The sequence below is a fragment of the Ruditapes philippinarum genome, unplaced genomic scaffold (assembly GCF_026571515.1).
Source record: "Ruditapes philippinarum isolate M1 unplaced genomic scaffold, ASM2657151v2 ctg3786_1_1_1_1, whole genome shotgun sequence".
Lineage (NCBI taxonomy): Eukaryota > Metazoa > Mollusca > Bivalvia > Venerida > Veneridae > Ruditapes > Ruditapes philippinarum.
This window is the reverse complement of record NW_026859486.1, coordinates 14,933-29,090: the sequence shown is the minus strand read 5'-3', so window position 1 is coordinate 29,090 and position 14,158 is coordinate 14,933. Positions and strand designations below refer to the sequence as shown.

Sequence of the window (14,158 nt, the reverse complement as noted above, 5' to 3'; positions counted from 1 at the left end):
ACCACTCATCAATTTCACGAAGCTTTTTAAGTCTTTCATCATCCATGGAACGCACAGGTTTGAACTTTCTGAAGACTTCTTTCAATTTTGGAGTTTTTTTTAAGTAGTTTGATTGCTCCATCAAGATAACTTCCTTTAGAGCAACTTCCTTTAGAGCCGAGATACAGTTTGTTTTGTTTAATTACATGCAGCATATCAATGTTTAATACCTCCTCAGCCAAATGATTCCTCATTTTGAACTAAGTTAATAGAAATAAGTTTTCAGTGCAATTGTAAAGCATTTGACCTGTCCATTGAAAGCAGTCAATGAAAATTCGCCACCGAGCAGTAGGTTAGTGTAAGTAGACATATAGATGAACTGAGGATACCGAATTTTGACTGGAATATGTAATATAATTTGAAACATTGTATTTTAAAAATGATCTATCACACTGAGCTCCAACCATACTAGTATGTAATTTCTTGAAGCCAAATGTTTGAAGTTTATCAACTGTTTCCCACAATAGATAATACAGTTCTGGAGCTTGAATCTCATCTGTATTTAAAAAGGCAAATGGGAATCTAAAATTTGTTATGCCTGAAAAAAAAAACAAGTTGGAGAGTAAGTGTACCTAAAATGTCTTCTTGCCGGTTATTACTATATGACAAGTATTACCTTCAGAGCCAATTTCCATAAGCCAAGAAAGTTCCACAACATCACCTTTTTTGTTTATTTGAAAATCTGTCTGAATTGACAATTCGTCCAGTGGACATTTCGTCCAATGTAATACCTCCTTATCAGCCCTCAATTGGTAGTGCTCTGCGTTTAGCCTCAAGGTGCATCCACTTGAAAATATCATTGTCAGAACCAGTGACACATCAGTGATCCCATTTGATACTGATATAAGTGAACTAATAAATGAAATAGATTAATTGAATGCTGTCAATAATCTTCCACAAGACCTAAACTTGTACCAAATAATCCAAGATATGAAACAGATGAAGTTCTCAACTCCTTTCAAGATAAAGTGAACACTATTATTATCTCTTTTAAACAAACATAAATACAAGGATTCCTGCTGCAGCGAATATAATTATTTGAAAAATCTTAATGAAAAAATTATTTTTACTGATCCAGGTAAGTGTGCAGATTTGGGTGACTTTTACACTTCAGTTCATAAACATCACACAAGTGCTGAATTTCTATTGAGCTGTATGCAGTTATTTGAAAACGAAAGTGTCGTGGGTGAACACAGGCATTTATATATATTTTTTACATCAGTAAAATCAGAAAGTTCATTTTGAAGCAGTCTTCTGAAAACTAGCCTTCACAACTAAAACAGGTAGTACAAAGGACAGTAGATGTTTAGCAAAAAAAAGATTTAAGTACATAAGAAAAAAATCTGTAAGGTTTATTTAAAACGTGAAGATCAGCGCTTTATGAAAAGTGTTTGATTTCTACCGAAGATTTTTGATTTCTACCGAAATATTAAACCAGATGCAAGTGAATGAACAGTACATACTGGCAAATAGCAGTCAGAATCACTGTATGATATTACTAGGAAATAGAATGTCAAAAGAGGTTTAACAAATATTTCTGATGAACTGTTTAAATTCTTTGTTTGTCTCAAAAATGTTTTATCAATTATGACCACTGAAAAACTGAAAATGATAAATAATGAGTTACTGCAATCTTTTTAAACTGTAAGTCTGAATCACTCCAGTTTAGACAATATATCAAGTACTCATTTCAAAGTGTCGTATAATGTTATTAGGACAAAAGATTTTGAAAAGATTGTAATATCCTTATTCTTATACAGTGCCGCTTAATATGACGCACAGTCTACTAGCTTCCGTTTTCCATGCACTAGCAATGAGCGAAACGGGAAACCATGCACCTAGTCGCGGACGAACACTTCCGGGTAAAAAGGGTCGTCTAGTTGCAGCATCTTTTTTGAAATACAGGCCCATTAGACCGAGTTAGTTTCAATTGTCGACCATAAGACAATTAAGTAGTAAGTAGAATCCAGTTGTTTGCATGTGCGTTAGATCCTGTTGGTTTCTTTTTTATATGGATATTTTGCTGCATAAATAACAAGGTTAAACACATTTTAGGTCAAATCGATGCCACTAGCACCTTTGTAAATGATAAATAGTGGCATAAACACTGGATATGCAGTCATATAATATGACCGTATCTCTCGAACGCACAATTTTAAGGAAATGCACCACTAAATTTCGACATCACTATTGAGGATATACACTCACAAAATATTAACCATATGAGTATCTTGAACCACGTTTATCTAGAATTTTAGCCAATAATTATTAATATTTTGTCCTCATTGCGTATATTTGGACCACATTTCATAGTATCTGAACCACATTTCTCAGTATTATAATCATATAAAGTACTATTTGAACCATATTTTTCAGTATTTGAACCATATTTCTTGGTATTGGAACCGCATTTCCAAGTATTTGAACCACACTCAAGAATCAAACTAATCTCCACTATCTGAGCCAGACCCCAATTTTTTAGTTTTAGAACTGCACACTCGATAATTTGAATCTCACTTAGAGTGTTTGATCTACTTTCTTGTACTTAGCCAAATATTTGAGTATTTTAGCCACTTTATACACTTTTTACAGTATTCAGCCATCTGCTATAGTCAAAATGGTTGAATATCAAGATTTGAAAAACATATCATACATATTCAATGTCTGCTTCTATATACAATGTGCCCGTTATAAGAGCCGTGCAAATTTATGTGTTCCCATGAAATTGTAAGAATTGATTAAATTTCTAATTTGCGACACCAAAAATGATCATTATGCTAGAAAATAGAAATTATCAAGAACCATGTTGAAAAACCCTTTGCAAACATTTTGAAATGTTTCCTTAATTTGTAGTTAATTTTATTTTTAAAGAATATTTATTGCAGGAATGGAAGATGTCTTAAAACATGACGGTAGATGTTTTTTTTTTCTAAATATCAAAGTATGTAGAATATACCCCCCCCCCCACATAAATTATTGTAGAAATAAAGAACGAACGAAAGAAAGAAACAAAGAAGGAAGAAAGAAACTTTTAGAAAAAAAAGAAAGTAAGAAAGAAAATGAAAAATCACCACAGTGAGAAATTGAAACATAAGCACTTTTTTTGTTCTGACCAATGACTGCGACATGTTCATTTTGCCCGCATCGGGCTTTCTGTAGGGATTCCTTATATTTCCGCTGTATTTCTTCTATGTACAATCTTACAAAAGTATTAAAATAGAGATAAAAAGAATAAGAAAAGTTCAAAACGACAGAAGCTACCATTCATGTCCCAAAGCACCAGCTTAAGCAGAATTCAATTACGCTCGTAATTGTATACGGTTATTTGCTCTCAGTATCTCTCTTTGATAAAAAATAACTCAGGAATGTATGAGTTTATACGTATTTATTGTGCATATAATTATAACTGGAAGGAAACAAAAACAAAATAAAAATTTAAATAAAGTAATTTAACTAGATATGACATTGCTAGGTCATTGGTTTAACAATATATAAAGCTTTGCATTATGAAATCTAGATAAATTTAATCTAAAAAGAAATGAATATCTTGTGGAAATTTATTTTCTATTAAGCGAGCTCAAGTATTATTGACAGGTGTTAAACGTATAAAGTATGATCGATATAGTATAAGAATTAACTAAATACATGTATAGTTATATGAAATAGTTATATATGAAATGATTTTAAAAAAAAGATTTTACAATATTTTGGTGCATTCTCGAAAGAGTTGCCAGGTAGGATGTCTCTTTTAATTATTGTATGTTAACAAAATAAACTGTTCCAAAACAAATTATTATGTTGCTTTTTTAAATATATATACTTAATATATATATTTAAACGTTTAACAATGATTTCGTGCATGCGCTAATCGCTCTCAAGCTATAGTCTCACTTACATCCCGGCAGAGCCCTGGTAGACGTCCGGGTGATCCGGGAACGATCGGGGGTACGACCGGGAACAACCGGGGTACATCCGTAACTCTGCCGGCAACGTCCTGGATGATCCGGGAACATCCGGCATTCGACCCCGGATGGAATAAAATATTTATCACCGGGGTGGTCCGGGATGATCCGGGAAGGTATAGCTTTGCCGGCTTCATCCTTAGCTCTGCCGGGAACGACCGAGGTTATACCGGGAAAGCACCGTAGCTCTGCCCGCACAAACCGGGGATGATCCGGTGTATGATATAGCCGGTAGAGCTACGGTAGAGTCCCGGTATATGCCGGCAGAGCCCCGGTAACTACAGGCAGAGTCCCGGAGGATAAAGGTAGAGCTACGGTTGATCCCGGTAGAGCCCCGGCAAAGCCCGGATCATTTCAAAAGAATAACGACAATTTGCGATGATTGCACTTGTTTGTATTAAAAGCCTTCCCATTTACCTTCTATCCAGTATGGCATAAGGATTTTTCAGAAAATCATCATGAATTACTATTCTGGAACAATAGATATTATATTTAATAAAAATTAGGTATTTATGTTATCATTTTCGGGCGTTTTCAATCCACCGGGGTTCTACCTGGGCTCTGGCTGGATCGTCCTTGGCTCTGCCGGGGCTCTGCCTGGATCGACCGGGGCTCTGCCTGGGTCAACCGGGGCTCTTCTGGCGTCATCCGGGAACGACCGGGGAAGCACCTGCATGATCCGTAGCTTCACCTGGGCTCTGCCTGGATGATCCAGAGCGCATCCTGGGTTAGTAGGGAACTACCGTAGTGCTGCCGGGGTAAGTGTGACCGCAACAATAATTTCATCCCGGATCATCCCGGTAACTTACCGGGATTGTCCTGGGCTCTGCCGGGAGTAAGTGAGACCGAGGCTTTAGAGAAACATTCAAACATATGTTTTTCATACAGGTATTTTGGAATTATTCCTTGTAAAAAATGAACTTTTTTCTCAATTCCATATAGCAGATTTATAGCATTATACTCTTAAAGCAGCAAGCCTCCAGATTCCTGCTAATGTTCATGAAAATTTTGAAAATGTTTTTAAAAGTAAAATATTGTTAAGCTGACAGAGAAAATAATATGCACATTTCAAACGACACTTACAACCAATGTAAATTACCAAAAAAGAGGTCAAAATATGCAAAATTAACCCTTACTGCGTTAGTAATGCAGTAAATATGGTGAAATTACTGAAAAATTGGCCATCATTCGCAAATAACATGGAAATTTTTACTTTTATCTTTAGTCCTTTTACTTTTCATTAAACCTCAATACATTTTTCTCAATTTTTATGTTCTTGAAATATTTTGGCCCTTCTGGAGGCATGCAGCTTTAAAGCACAAAAGGACAATGTAACGGCATTTAACCTTTAGAGTTAAGGTGCATAAGGACTCGTTTGTTGTCCATAAATTTGCGGAAGACAACAACAAAAGCACCAAAGCTGGAAACCATTCCGGCAGTGAGGACGGTCATCAAAGCTGCAAACGCGGCCGAATTCATACAAGTGTTGTTGTCGTCATCTGGACCTGAATAAACAGAAACATTTTTTTAAAAATGTAAAATCACAAAAAAAAAACTTTTTAAACGTAAGCTTCTTTTTTACATTATTTTGCAATATCTTATTTTAGATACTTCATTGCATACGGCCATATAGGACAATACAGAACATACATCGTAATAAAAGCTTCATATTTGTATACTCTTAAGATAATTGTAATATATTGCTTGTTATCGGCAGGTCTGCTAGATAAGAGACTCATATTTTATACAGCAACAAATCTGCTTTTTTATAATGTGTTCAAGAAGTTTGAATACCTTTACATATCATGAGGGTAAATCCTAATCAATAACAAGAGCGACCAGTGATCACATGTATCGCCTGATATTAGCCAATTAAGCAGTTGTATTGAGGGATGATTGGCCAGTTTTGTTTCCTATATGTTACTGCTACTTTGTGGCATGTAAAGGCTTCTGTAACTCTTTAGCAGTTGAGAAGAGCAAATTTTTAAAACGTTATTTTTTTAAATGGATACGAGGTAACATGTCAAATCTATGTACATGTACTTACTTTCGATAGTGACTTCGTCTGTTGTTATTGAGATAGATGAACCAACACTGATATCTTCCATGTTGTTTTCCTCCGCCTGACGTTTTGCAAGTGCCCTTTTCTTTCTTCCATAACTGACAAAACCGTCACTGCAGGTCGTCTGTAAATCATTACTCAAATTATCAATCGTTCAAATTATAGATGATATCGAAAGCGTGCCGGTTCAATAGTGACATTATTGAACGAGTGGAATATACTGTAACTTAAATTATGCAAGCTTCAGGCAAGCTTAATATTATTTTACTAAAATATTCAATTAGTTATTAAATGAAGCCACACGAAGTAGTTTATTTACTACATATTTAAAAATAAAAATGAATCACTTTTTCATTTATGCGTATATCATATAACGCTTACATTCAGCGCGTCTTTACGACACGTCAAAGTTTATATGTATGACCGTGCAAAGCTTTAACACGTATTATAATAAACAAGATAACAAGGAAAGGCGGTGTTCAACAGTAACGAAGCCGTTAAAACGGCATGGGTATGCGATAAGAAACAAAATCGTATCATAAATAGTCTTTTAAAATTTTTGATAAATACAATGTACAATAACTGTGTAAGCCATCGTGTTTAAGATCTTTGACTACGTTCATTTTATCTACAAAAAATATGTTTGCAGTGCAAATATAAAATTCAGCTAGAATACGATTCATCTGTTATACCAAGCAGATAATTAAACCCATATAAAAAAGAATCATACTTACATAGCTACATGACCCTAGGCAGACTTGAAGGGTACACGAGAAAGGCATAGAGACAGAGCCGCCAGCGAGAGATGTGGTCCTAAAAGCTCCGAACTGGGCTTGTATTAAACCCTGTGATATGCTATTGATGTGTGGGAACAACTCAGTATCCACTGGACACCTGTAATAAAATTTGATGAAATATATAAAACAGAAGAGTAAAATACACCAATTCTCATAATGCAATACCGTTTTTAGCTCGACTATTCGCAGGATAATCGAGCTAATGCAGTCACCCATTTGTCGGCGTCGGCGGCGGCGTCCCTGTGGTTAAGTTTTTGTATGTAAGCTGGTATCTCCATAACTACTGAAGGGAATGGATTGAAACTTCACACACTTGTTCTCTGTGATTATCTAAGATGATTGGCACAAGTCCCATAACTCTGATTTGCCTTTTTTACATAATTATTCCCTTTTTACGACTTAGAAATTCTTGGTTAAGTTTTTGTATGTAAGCTGGTATCTCCATAACTACTGAAGGGAATGGATTGAAACTTCACACACTTGTTCTCTGTGATTATTTAAGATGATTGGCACAAGTCCCATAACTCTGATTTGCTTTTTTAAAATAATTATGCCCCTTTTTCGACTTAGAAATTCTTGGTTAGGTTTTTGCGTGTAAGCTGGTATCTCCATAACTACTGAAGGGAATGGATTGAAACTTCACACACTTGTTCTCTTATATTGTCTTACATGATTGGCACAAGTCCCATAACTCTGATTTGCTTTTTTACATAATTATGCCCCCTTTTCGACTTAGAAATTCTTGGTTAAGTTTTTGCGTGAAAGCTTGCATCTCCATAACTACTGAACTGCAAGGGAATGTATTGAAACTTGAAGGGGTTGTACCTTTTTGGACAATTTTATGTATTCAGAAAGGTAAGCATTATTATACTCAATGAAACACCCTTGTGACAAATTTCCGAATAGTCGAGCGTTACAGTCCTCCGACAGTTCTTGTTAGTAAAGCATTTGGTAACAGTTTCTTGTCATTTTAGAAGTTTGTTGGAACATTTTCCCCGATATGATCCCATATCTTTAAGTTCGAAACTCATTTTAATTTGCAGATTTATTTACACACAACTGGACTGAGAACGTCCCTGGTTAATGAATGATGGGAAAACACGCGATCAAAAACTGACCGGATGTTGACATAGTACAGGTAGCACTACTGTATACCAGCCCTTAAAACATTAATTATATTAGTTCTGGCAAAAGCTATTTCTTTTGCGTAAATAGTTTCTAAGCCGTCCTGTTGTTTTCTTTTAACAAAATAATTCATCGATGGTTTGTTGCAAATTAAGATCAAGTTCTGCTTGTAAATTCATGGGAGTTAAACAAAACAGACAACATACATTGACTACAAAAGTATCGTGTAAACATTTTGTCAAACAATGGAAACATTATGTCAAACAATGGAAATTTTCATATTTAAAACAGGATGAGTCCAGGATTCTTAAAAAGGTAACAACAAATGATGTTGAATTATTAGTACTTACGCATTTGAGATAATTTCAATGTTGTCTGCGAAACATGACTTAGCTTTAATGTCAAAATCCTCTGAAAATACGAAAATACAATTAAAGTTATTTGAGCGAATAACTGATACTTATTACTGTTTGATTATTAAACATTCTTTGGGTTTTTTTTCTCTTTAGTTTTTGTCCATTACTCACCTTCAATAAAAAGATAAGAGGTCACAATTTAAATGGTTACAGGAAGGCTATTAGTTATGAAAGAGGTCCCTATAGTTTATTATAAATCTTTTGTTTAGGTAAAACACAACAGCCAGGTCTAGGGGTGTAACGTTTATCAGGTTAAATGGGTTCGACTGGTTTTTAGCAAGTTTTTTTTTTATAATAAGGTGTTTGTTCAAAAATGTATTTTTTCGGATCTGATCGATTACGGTACGCCCCTAACGGAAAATAGTTACACCATATTCGGATATGTATTTTAATCATTTTGAGTACAACAAAATACAAACAAAATGCCATATCTTGTCATAAAGAAAGAAAGTTAATGTTGAAAATCTATGGATTTTATTGATACGGTCGGTTAAATGTTTTACACGTTTAGCATTTTTTTCAAACTGTGACACCCCTAGCCATGTGAAACTGAAGAGTTTTCTTGTATTTTCCCTCCGTTTCCTTCCGTGTGTACATATCAAACGAAAATATAGCATGAATTTCAAGAATTCAGTACTAAACACATTGAGTCTTTGATTTAATTACAAAGATCTTAAAATTTTCAGATTTATCTACAAGTCGCATGGTTGTGTAAAAACATTATGTAATTGTTTCGTTTTTCTGGTTCACAAATAGCAATAATCTGTAATTATACGTATGATTTTGATAAACAAGATAAATCACAAACACTTGTTTTCTTTTTCCAGACTTATTATGCCGGGAAGCAATACGATAGCTGTGAAATAGATGTTTTTAAATTCTAAACTGCATTTTAGCTGCGCCATGACAAAACCAAAATAATGGGTTTGCGAACAGCATGGATCCAGACCAGCCTGCGCATACACGCAGTCTGATCAGGATCCATGTTGTTCGTTATCAGTTTCTCTACTTGTTATAGGGTCTGTAAGCGAACAGCATGGATCCTGATCAGACTGCGCGGATGCGCAGGCTGGTCTGGCTCAATGCTGGTCGCAAACCCATTATGTTGGTTTTGTCGTGACGCGGTTCTTTTACTGACCGATATATTCGGCATCAAGTTGCATCACCAGGGTGACAATATCGGTAAGTTTTACAGTTCCTCCATTAATGTTTTCACCATTGCTGTACAATGTCATGGTAGCAGTGGGTTTTACCGTCTTATTCAGACCGGCATCATCATCTTTGTCTCTGTTAAATAAACAGTGCAACAATTTAGTTTTCATTACCAAATATCACAATATAATAAACTGGTTTGCCGGCATTATCCTCTAAGCATTGCGCGTTTGCCTTGATTTATGTGCTTAGCATCATAAACTTAAATATAATTAACAAAAACCCCCCATGAAAGGTGGCGTTCAATGAACCCAACTCCCACACGACCCAGCAACAAGGACCAACGACCAAAAGCCTAGGAGGACCCGAAACAAAATCAGGACAGGGCATAAGACAATTCATATATTAATTCATATATGCCCAAAAATACCAAATATTCATGCTATATATTTTGTAGAAATAAATAAGATTTTCAAAAATTATAATTTACGAATTGAACTTTCATTGAACACTTCACAAATACATTGATTATTTGAATATAATTATATTTAGAATTCAAGTTTGAAGATTATGACTTACGCAACATCAAGGCTGTTACTGACGGTCAAGTCACCCAGGTCGGCAATACACATGACTGGAATCTGTTTATCATCTCCAGTCTGGTACAGCGATTTCTTCTGGACTATCACCTTAAAACTTTCCTCCTGTAACTAGACATTTAGAAATATTGATCAACATTTAAAAAGAAGAAATATTACTTTACAAAGCAACGTTAAAAATTGCAGACATAGTTTAACTGAAAAGAGAAATATGAAATCTTGAAAGGATATCAAACTGGTTTTATTCATAATCCACGCCCCGTAGCACCGGGCTAAGCTGTATTCAACATCAAAACATAAAATGGGGAAATTGTAAATTTCTGAGACATCAGCATATGTGTTAATGAGCCTGCTTATGAAAAATAACGGGAATTGCAACATCTCTCATACCACCTAGCACCGGCTTAAGATTTTTTAAGTGTCATTCAAACCGAGTCTGCCATTTTCGTCAATTACGTTTTCATTGCTGTAATGATATTAATACGATAATATTTGTATAATGCTTCTATCATATACCCATTGTATTCCACAAGATCCGAAGTCAATAGTATAATACGAGACACCCGAAGTAGTTAACTGCCGGCAAGCTGCGCCTTGACCTTGGATATAGATTATTCCCCCGTCGGCACCGTCCGTTAACGTCAGTTCTAGCTTACTTCTGGTGCAGCTGGTCACTTCCACTAAAAACAAATTCATATATCTTTATGAACATTTGATTTGTTCTAACATAATACCTCACACGTTAGCCAGCTTATTATTATTTAAAACATATCATTGAAGCATAATTATCATATTTTACATTTTTATTCTTAGTCTATTATAATTTTCTCAACCCTTAACCTGAAATTGGCCAGCAGGCCATTCGAGGTTTACGAGATTCCATAAGCTACCAGCCGTTTAAAGCCTGGTCAGATTGTACGATTGCAGGCTAGACAGGTGCTATACTGGTGAAAAAGTCTACCAGAAACGTATAGTTTAATATATGTTGTCTAGAACATTTTATTTTCACATAAAACGCGGCACGGGAGTGTAATAAACCGATTTATTATATGCTTTTCGGTGGTTTATAGAAATAATCAGTGATATAAAACTGGTAATTTCACTGTTTGAAACAGTGAAATTACCACTTTGATAATTTAACTGTTTTGAATTAAGCCCCTTACGTTGTTTCATTGAAATACCAGCGTGCACAGTACTGGGTACCAACTTAATGACGTGACGTCGCAAATGACGTCACGTTGTATTATTATTTGGCGCGCTTTTCATTAAAACGTTTCTTTGCATGTAATAAAAAGAAAATTTGTTTAGTTTAGCGTAAGATTGAAATATATTTCACCTTGTGAACACCAAAAGTTCATATTTCACTCGTGGCTGCGCCACTCGTGAAATATACATTTTGGTGCTCACTCGGTGAAATATATTCCGATCTTACACTGAACTAAACAAATGTCCTCTATTTAATATAAACGACTAGTGTAATAACACGTAACGTGACGTCATTTGCGCTATATATACACATAGCGTTAAAGCGCGCTAATGTTAGCGTTACACTAGAGGCGCGTCAATGAAAAATGACTCATTTTAACAGTTTACTGTTCTTATTTTATATATGTGATAAATAGAATATTATATTCGTGAAGATTCAATACTAAACTACACTCATTCAATATCCTCTATATAGATGAAATATTGTTTTAATGTATTTCTTTTCACCAGACAGGTCATTATTGGGCTTTTTAGAAGCGGTTATGTTTTTTCTTCAGGTAAAAGTTAGTTATCACAAATACTTATGCCATTTTCATTCCGTAAAGACATAGAATTTTTTTTCTAAATAATGTTTTGATCATGTGTAGAAGTAACTTACATATAGGGTTAAACTGAGCCAAAGCCCCTAAAACCATTAGTGACATCGTTATCAACACTTTGCTAACCATTGTTGCCCGGCAAACTGAAATAAATAAATTAATAAAAGAATTGAATGTTCAAATAAATCATTTCTTTTGTACAGCTATACGGTTATTAATATATGTTCAGAAAGATTCATTTTATAGTTGGTGTACCTCAAGTAAAGAAGTCCTGATAAATTATGGAAAAGAAACAACAACAAAAAACTATTTGACATACTTTCTTTTCTGAAAGTACGGTGTGCTTATCAAAATACTTGTCGTTCAAAAAGTATACAACACCAGGCGAAATTCGTTTCTGTGTTGTATTTTTAAATCGCAGCAAAATTGGTGATAATGTATAAGATTCTTAAAACAATGAAAACAGCGGTCAAGTTTTTTTCACAATGTTCACTTGCCCGGAAAAAAATTAGAACGAATATAACCCAAGCGCCTCTCAAATATTTCTCGACAAACTTCGTTATATCTTAACGAATTCTAATGATTTTAGCATCAAATAAAAGCTTGCGTATTAACCTTGTAAGAGATTTTTAAAATAAAACTATTTTATTTTGAAGTATTAACATTTTTTTTACATGTGCTGTCTTTTTGCTCCTTTGACAAAAAGCCTATATTTTGAAGTTTGGTAAGAAAAACATGGCGTCCTTCCCCATTAAATTATTTTCTTAAGAAGGAACACAATCATGATTGTCGCCATGAAACAAAACACAAGCTTATCTATCTGAATTTCACGTTTACTGACAGACGGTTTTCTTTGACCCATTTTGTAATGGAAACGTCCTGAGACAGACAATCTACATTGTCACTATGAAAGCGTTAAACTATAGTAGATAAAACACGACAGAAGAACAACAACAAAGAAGCATGCCTTTATACTTATACTATAGCTTTTCATATACTAGCTATGCCTTTATATTAGCAGAAATTGAAAAAAAAAACATCAAATCTAAAACACTATTAATGAGCAAAAAAGAGAGACACAAAATAACAATTCATTGTTGTATTTCTTATATAAACCTGGGACAAAAGTTATCTTCTGTCCCAATATAAACATAAATTATAATATCAAAAGTCTTACCTTGTTGTTACGGCTACTAACGTCAAGTCTGACGACGGAAGAAGAGTGGTACCATATCAGGAGTTACACTTGGTATTTATACATGTCGCGGACATATCGCGGACCTACAGTAATTATTGCATATGTCAACGTTTATTGTTTCTCAATAATTTTATTAACGGTATATAAAAATTGCAGATGTTTTTTCCTGGGTTATGTAAATACCATATGTATCAATTACTTATAAATTAGTCTAACCATATCGATGTTTTTATAAGAACTTGTTAAGTATCAATAGGTCTCGTAAATTTTACAAGATATAATGAGAATATTACATATTAGCTTGTAATTATATACATAAGAAAAAAAATGTGTTAGATAAATCAGAATAAAAATCGTCGCATAAAATCAACAAATATATCATTTATTCATATATTTCACATCGGAAGTGTGAAACTTATTAACATGTTTATGTATATGCTAAATAACACCCACGTGTGATAATTATTATTAAAACACGGATATAATATGATATGAATAAAAGACGGACATGCATGTGTGTTTTGTTTTTTCATATCAAGTTAATCTAGGGACATTTTTCAATGTTTCACAAATAGTATAAAAAAATTAACTTTATTGGTTGTTGCTTTTATTTAAATATTTGTGTTTGATCTAAATATAGTAAAATTGGTAATATTTGAAATTTGATTATTTTAAAGTCAAGAAAATTGAATACATATATATGTTTTAAAAGTTCGAACACTTTTAGGATTGAGGTCAGATATACGATCGCAGACTTCTATGTCACTAAGTTAAACAAAGAATGCAAGCTGTATGCTGAGTACATAGTAATTGTTCATATTGTAACATTTGTCTTATTATAATTAAAAAAATATGTATGATTCCTTATTTCCATACCCAACCCTCGGAGGAATATAGGGGACTTTTGGACTTGAATAATCGGATTCCAGGTACTTTACATGGTTCATATGTAAAATATTTAGCAATTTAAGTTTCAAATGAACCGATTGCAGATATTTGACAA

The 14,158-nt window shown here is 34.0% G+C and overlaps 1 protein-coding gene across 2 annotated transcripts; it reads right to left on the bottom strand.

The window, feature by feature from the left end:
• Positions 1 to 3,423: 3,423 nt before the first annotated feature.
• Positions 3,424 to 13,217, bottom strand: LOC132756671 (uncharacterized). Of its 2 annotated transcripts, none has more exons than XM_060747802.1 (9): positions 13,135 to 13,217; positions 12,017 to 12,100; positions 10,669 to 10,832; positions 10,133 to 10,263; positions 9,540 to 9,688; positions 8,336 to 8,396; positions 6,798 to 6,957; positions 6,049 to 6,187; positions 3,424 to 5,506 (listed from the first exon to the last, which is right to left on the bottom strand). In XM_060747802.1, exons 2-9 carry the CDS (start codon positions 12,084 to 12,086, stop codon positions 5,343 to 5,345), a joined length of 1,038 nt encoding a protein of 345 aa, XP_060603785.1. In that variant the 5' UTR covers positions 12,087 to 12,100; positions 13,135 to 13,217; the 3' UTR covers positions 3,424 to 5,342. The 2 variants fall into 2 exon arrangements, with proteins under 2 accessions (XP_060603785.1, XP_060603786.1); XM_060747803.1 differs by having other exon boundaries at positions 10,133 to 10,257.
• Positions 13,218 to 14,158: the final 941 nt, after the last annotated feature.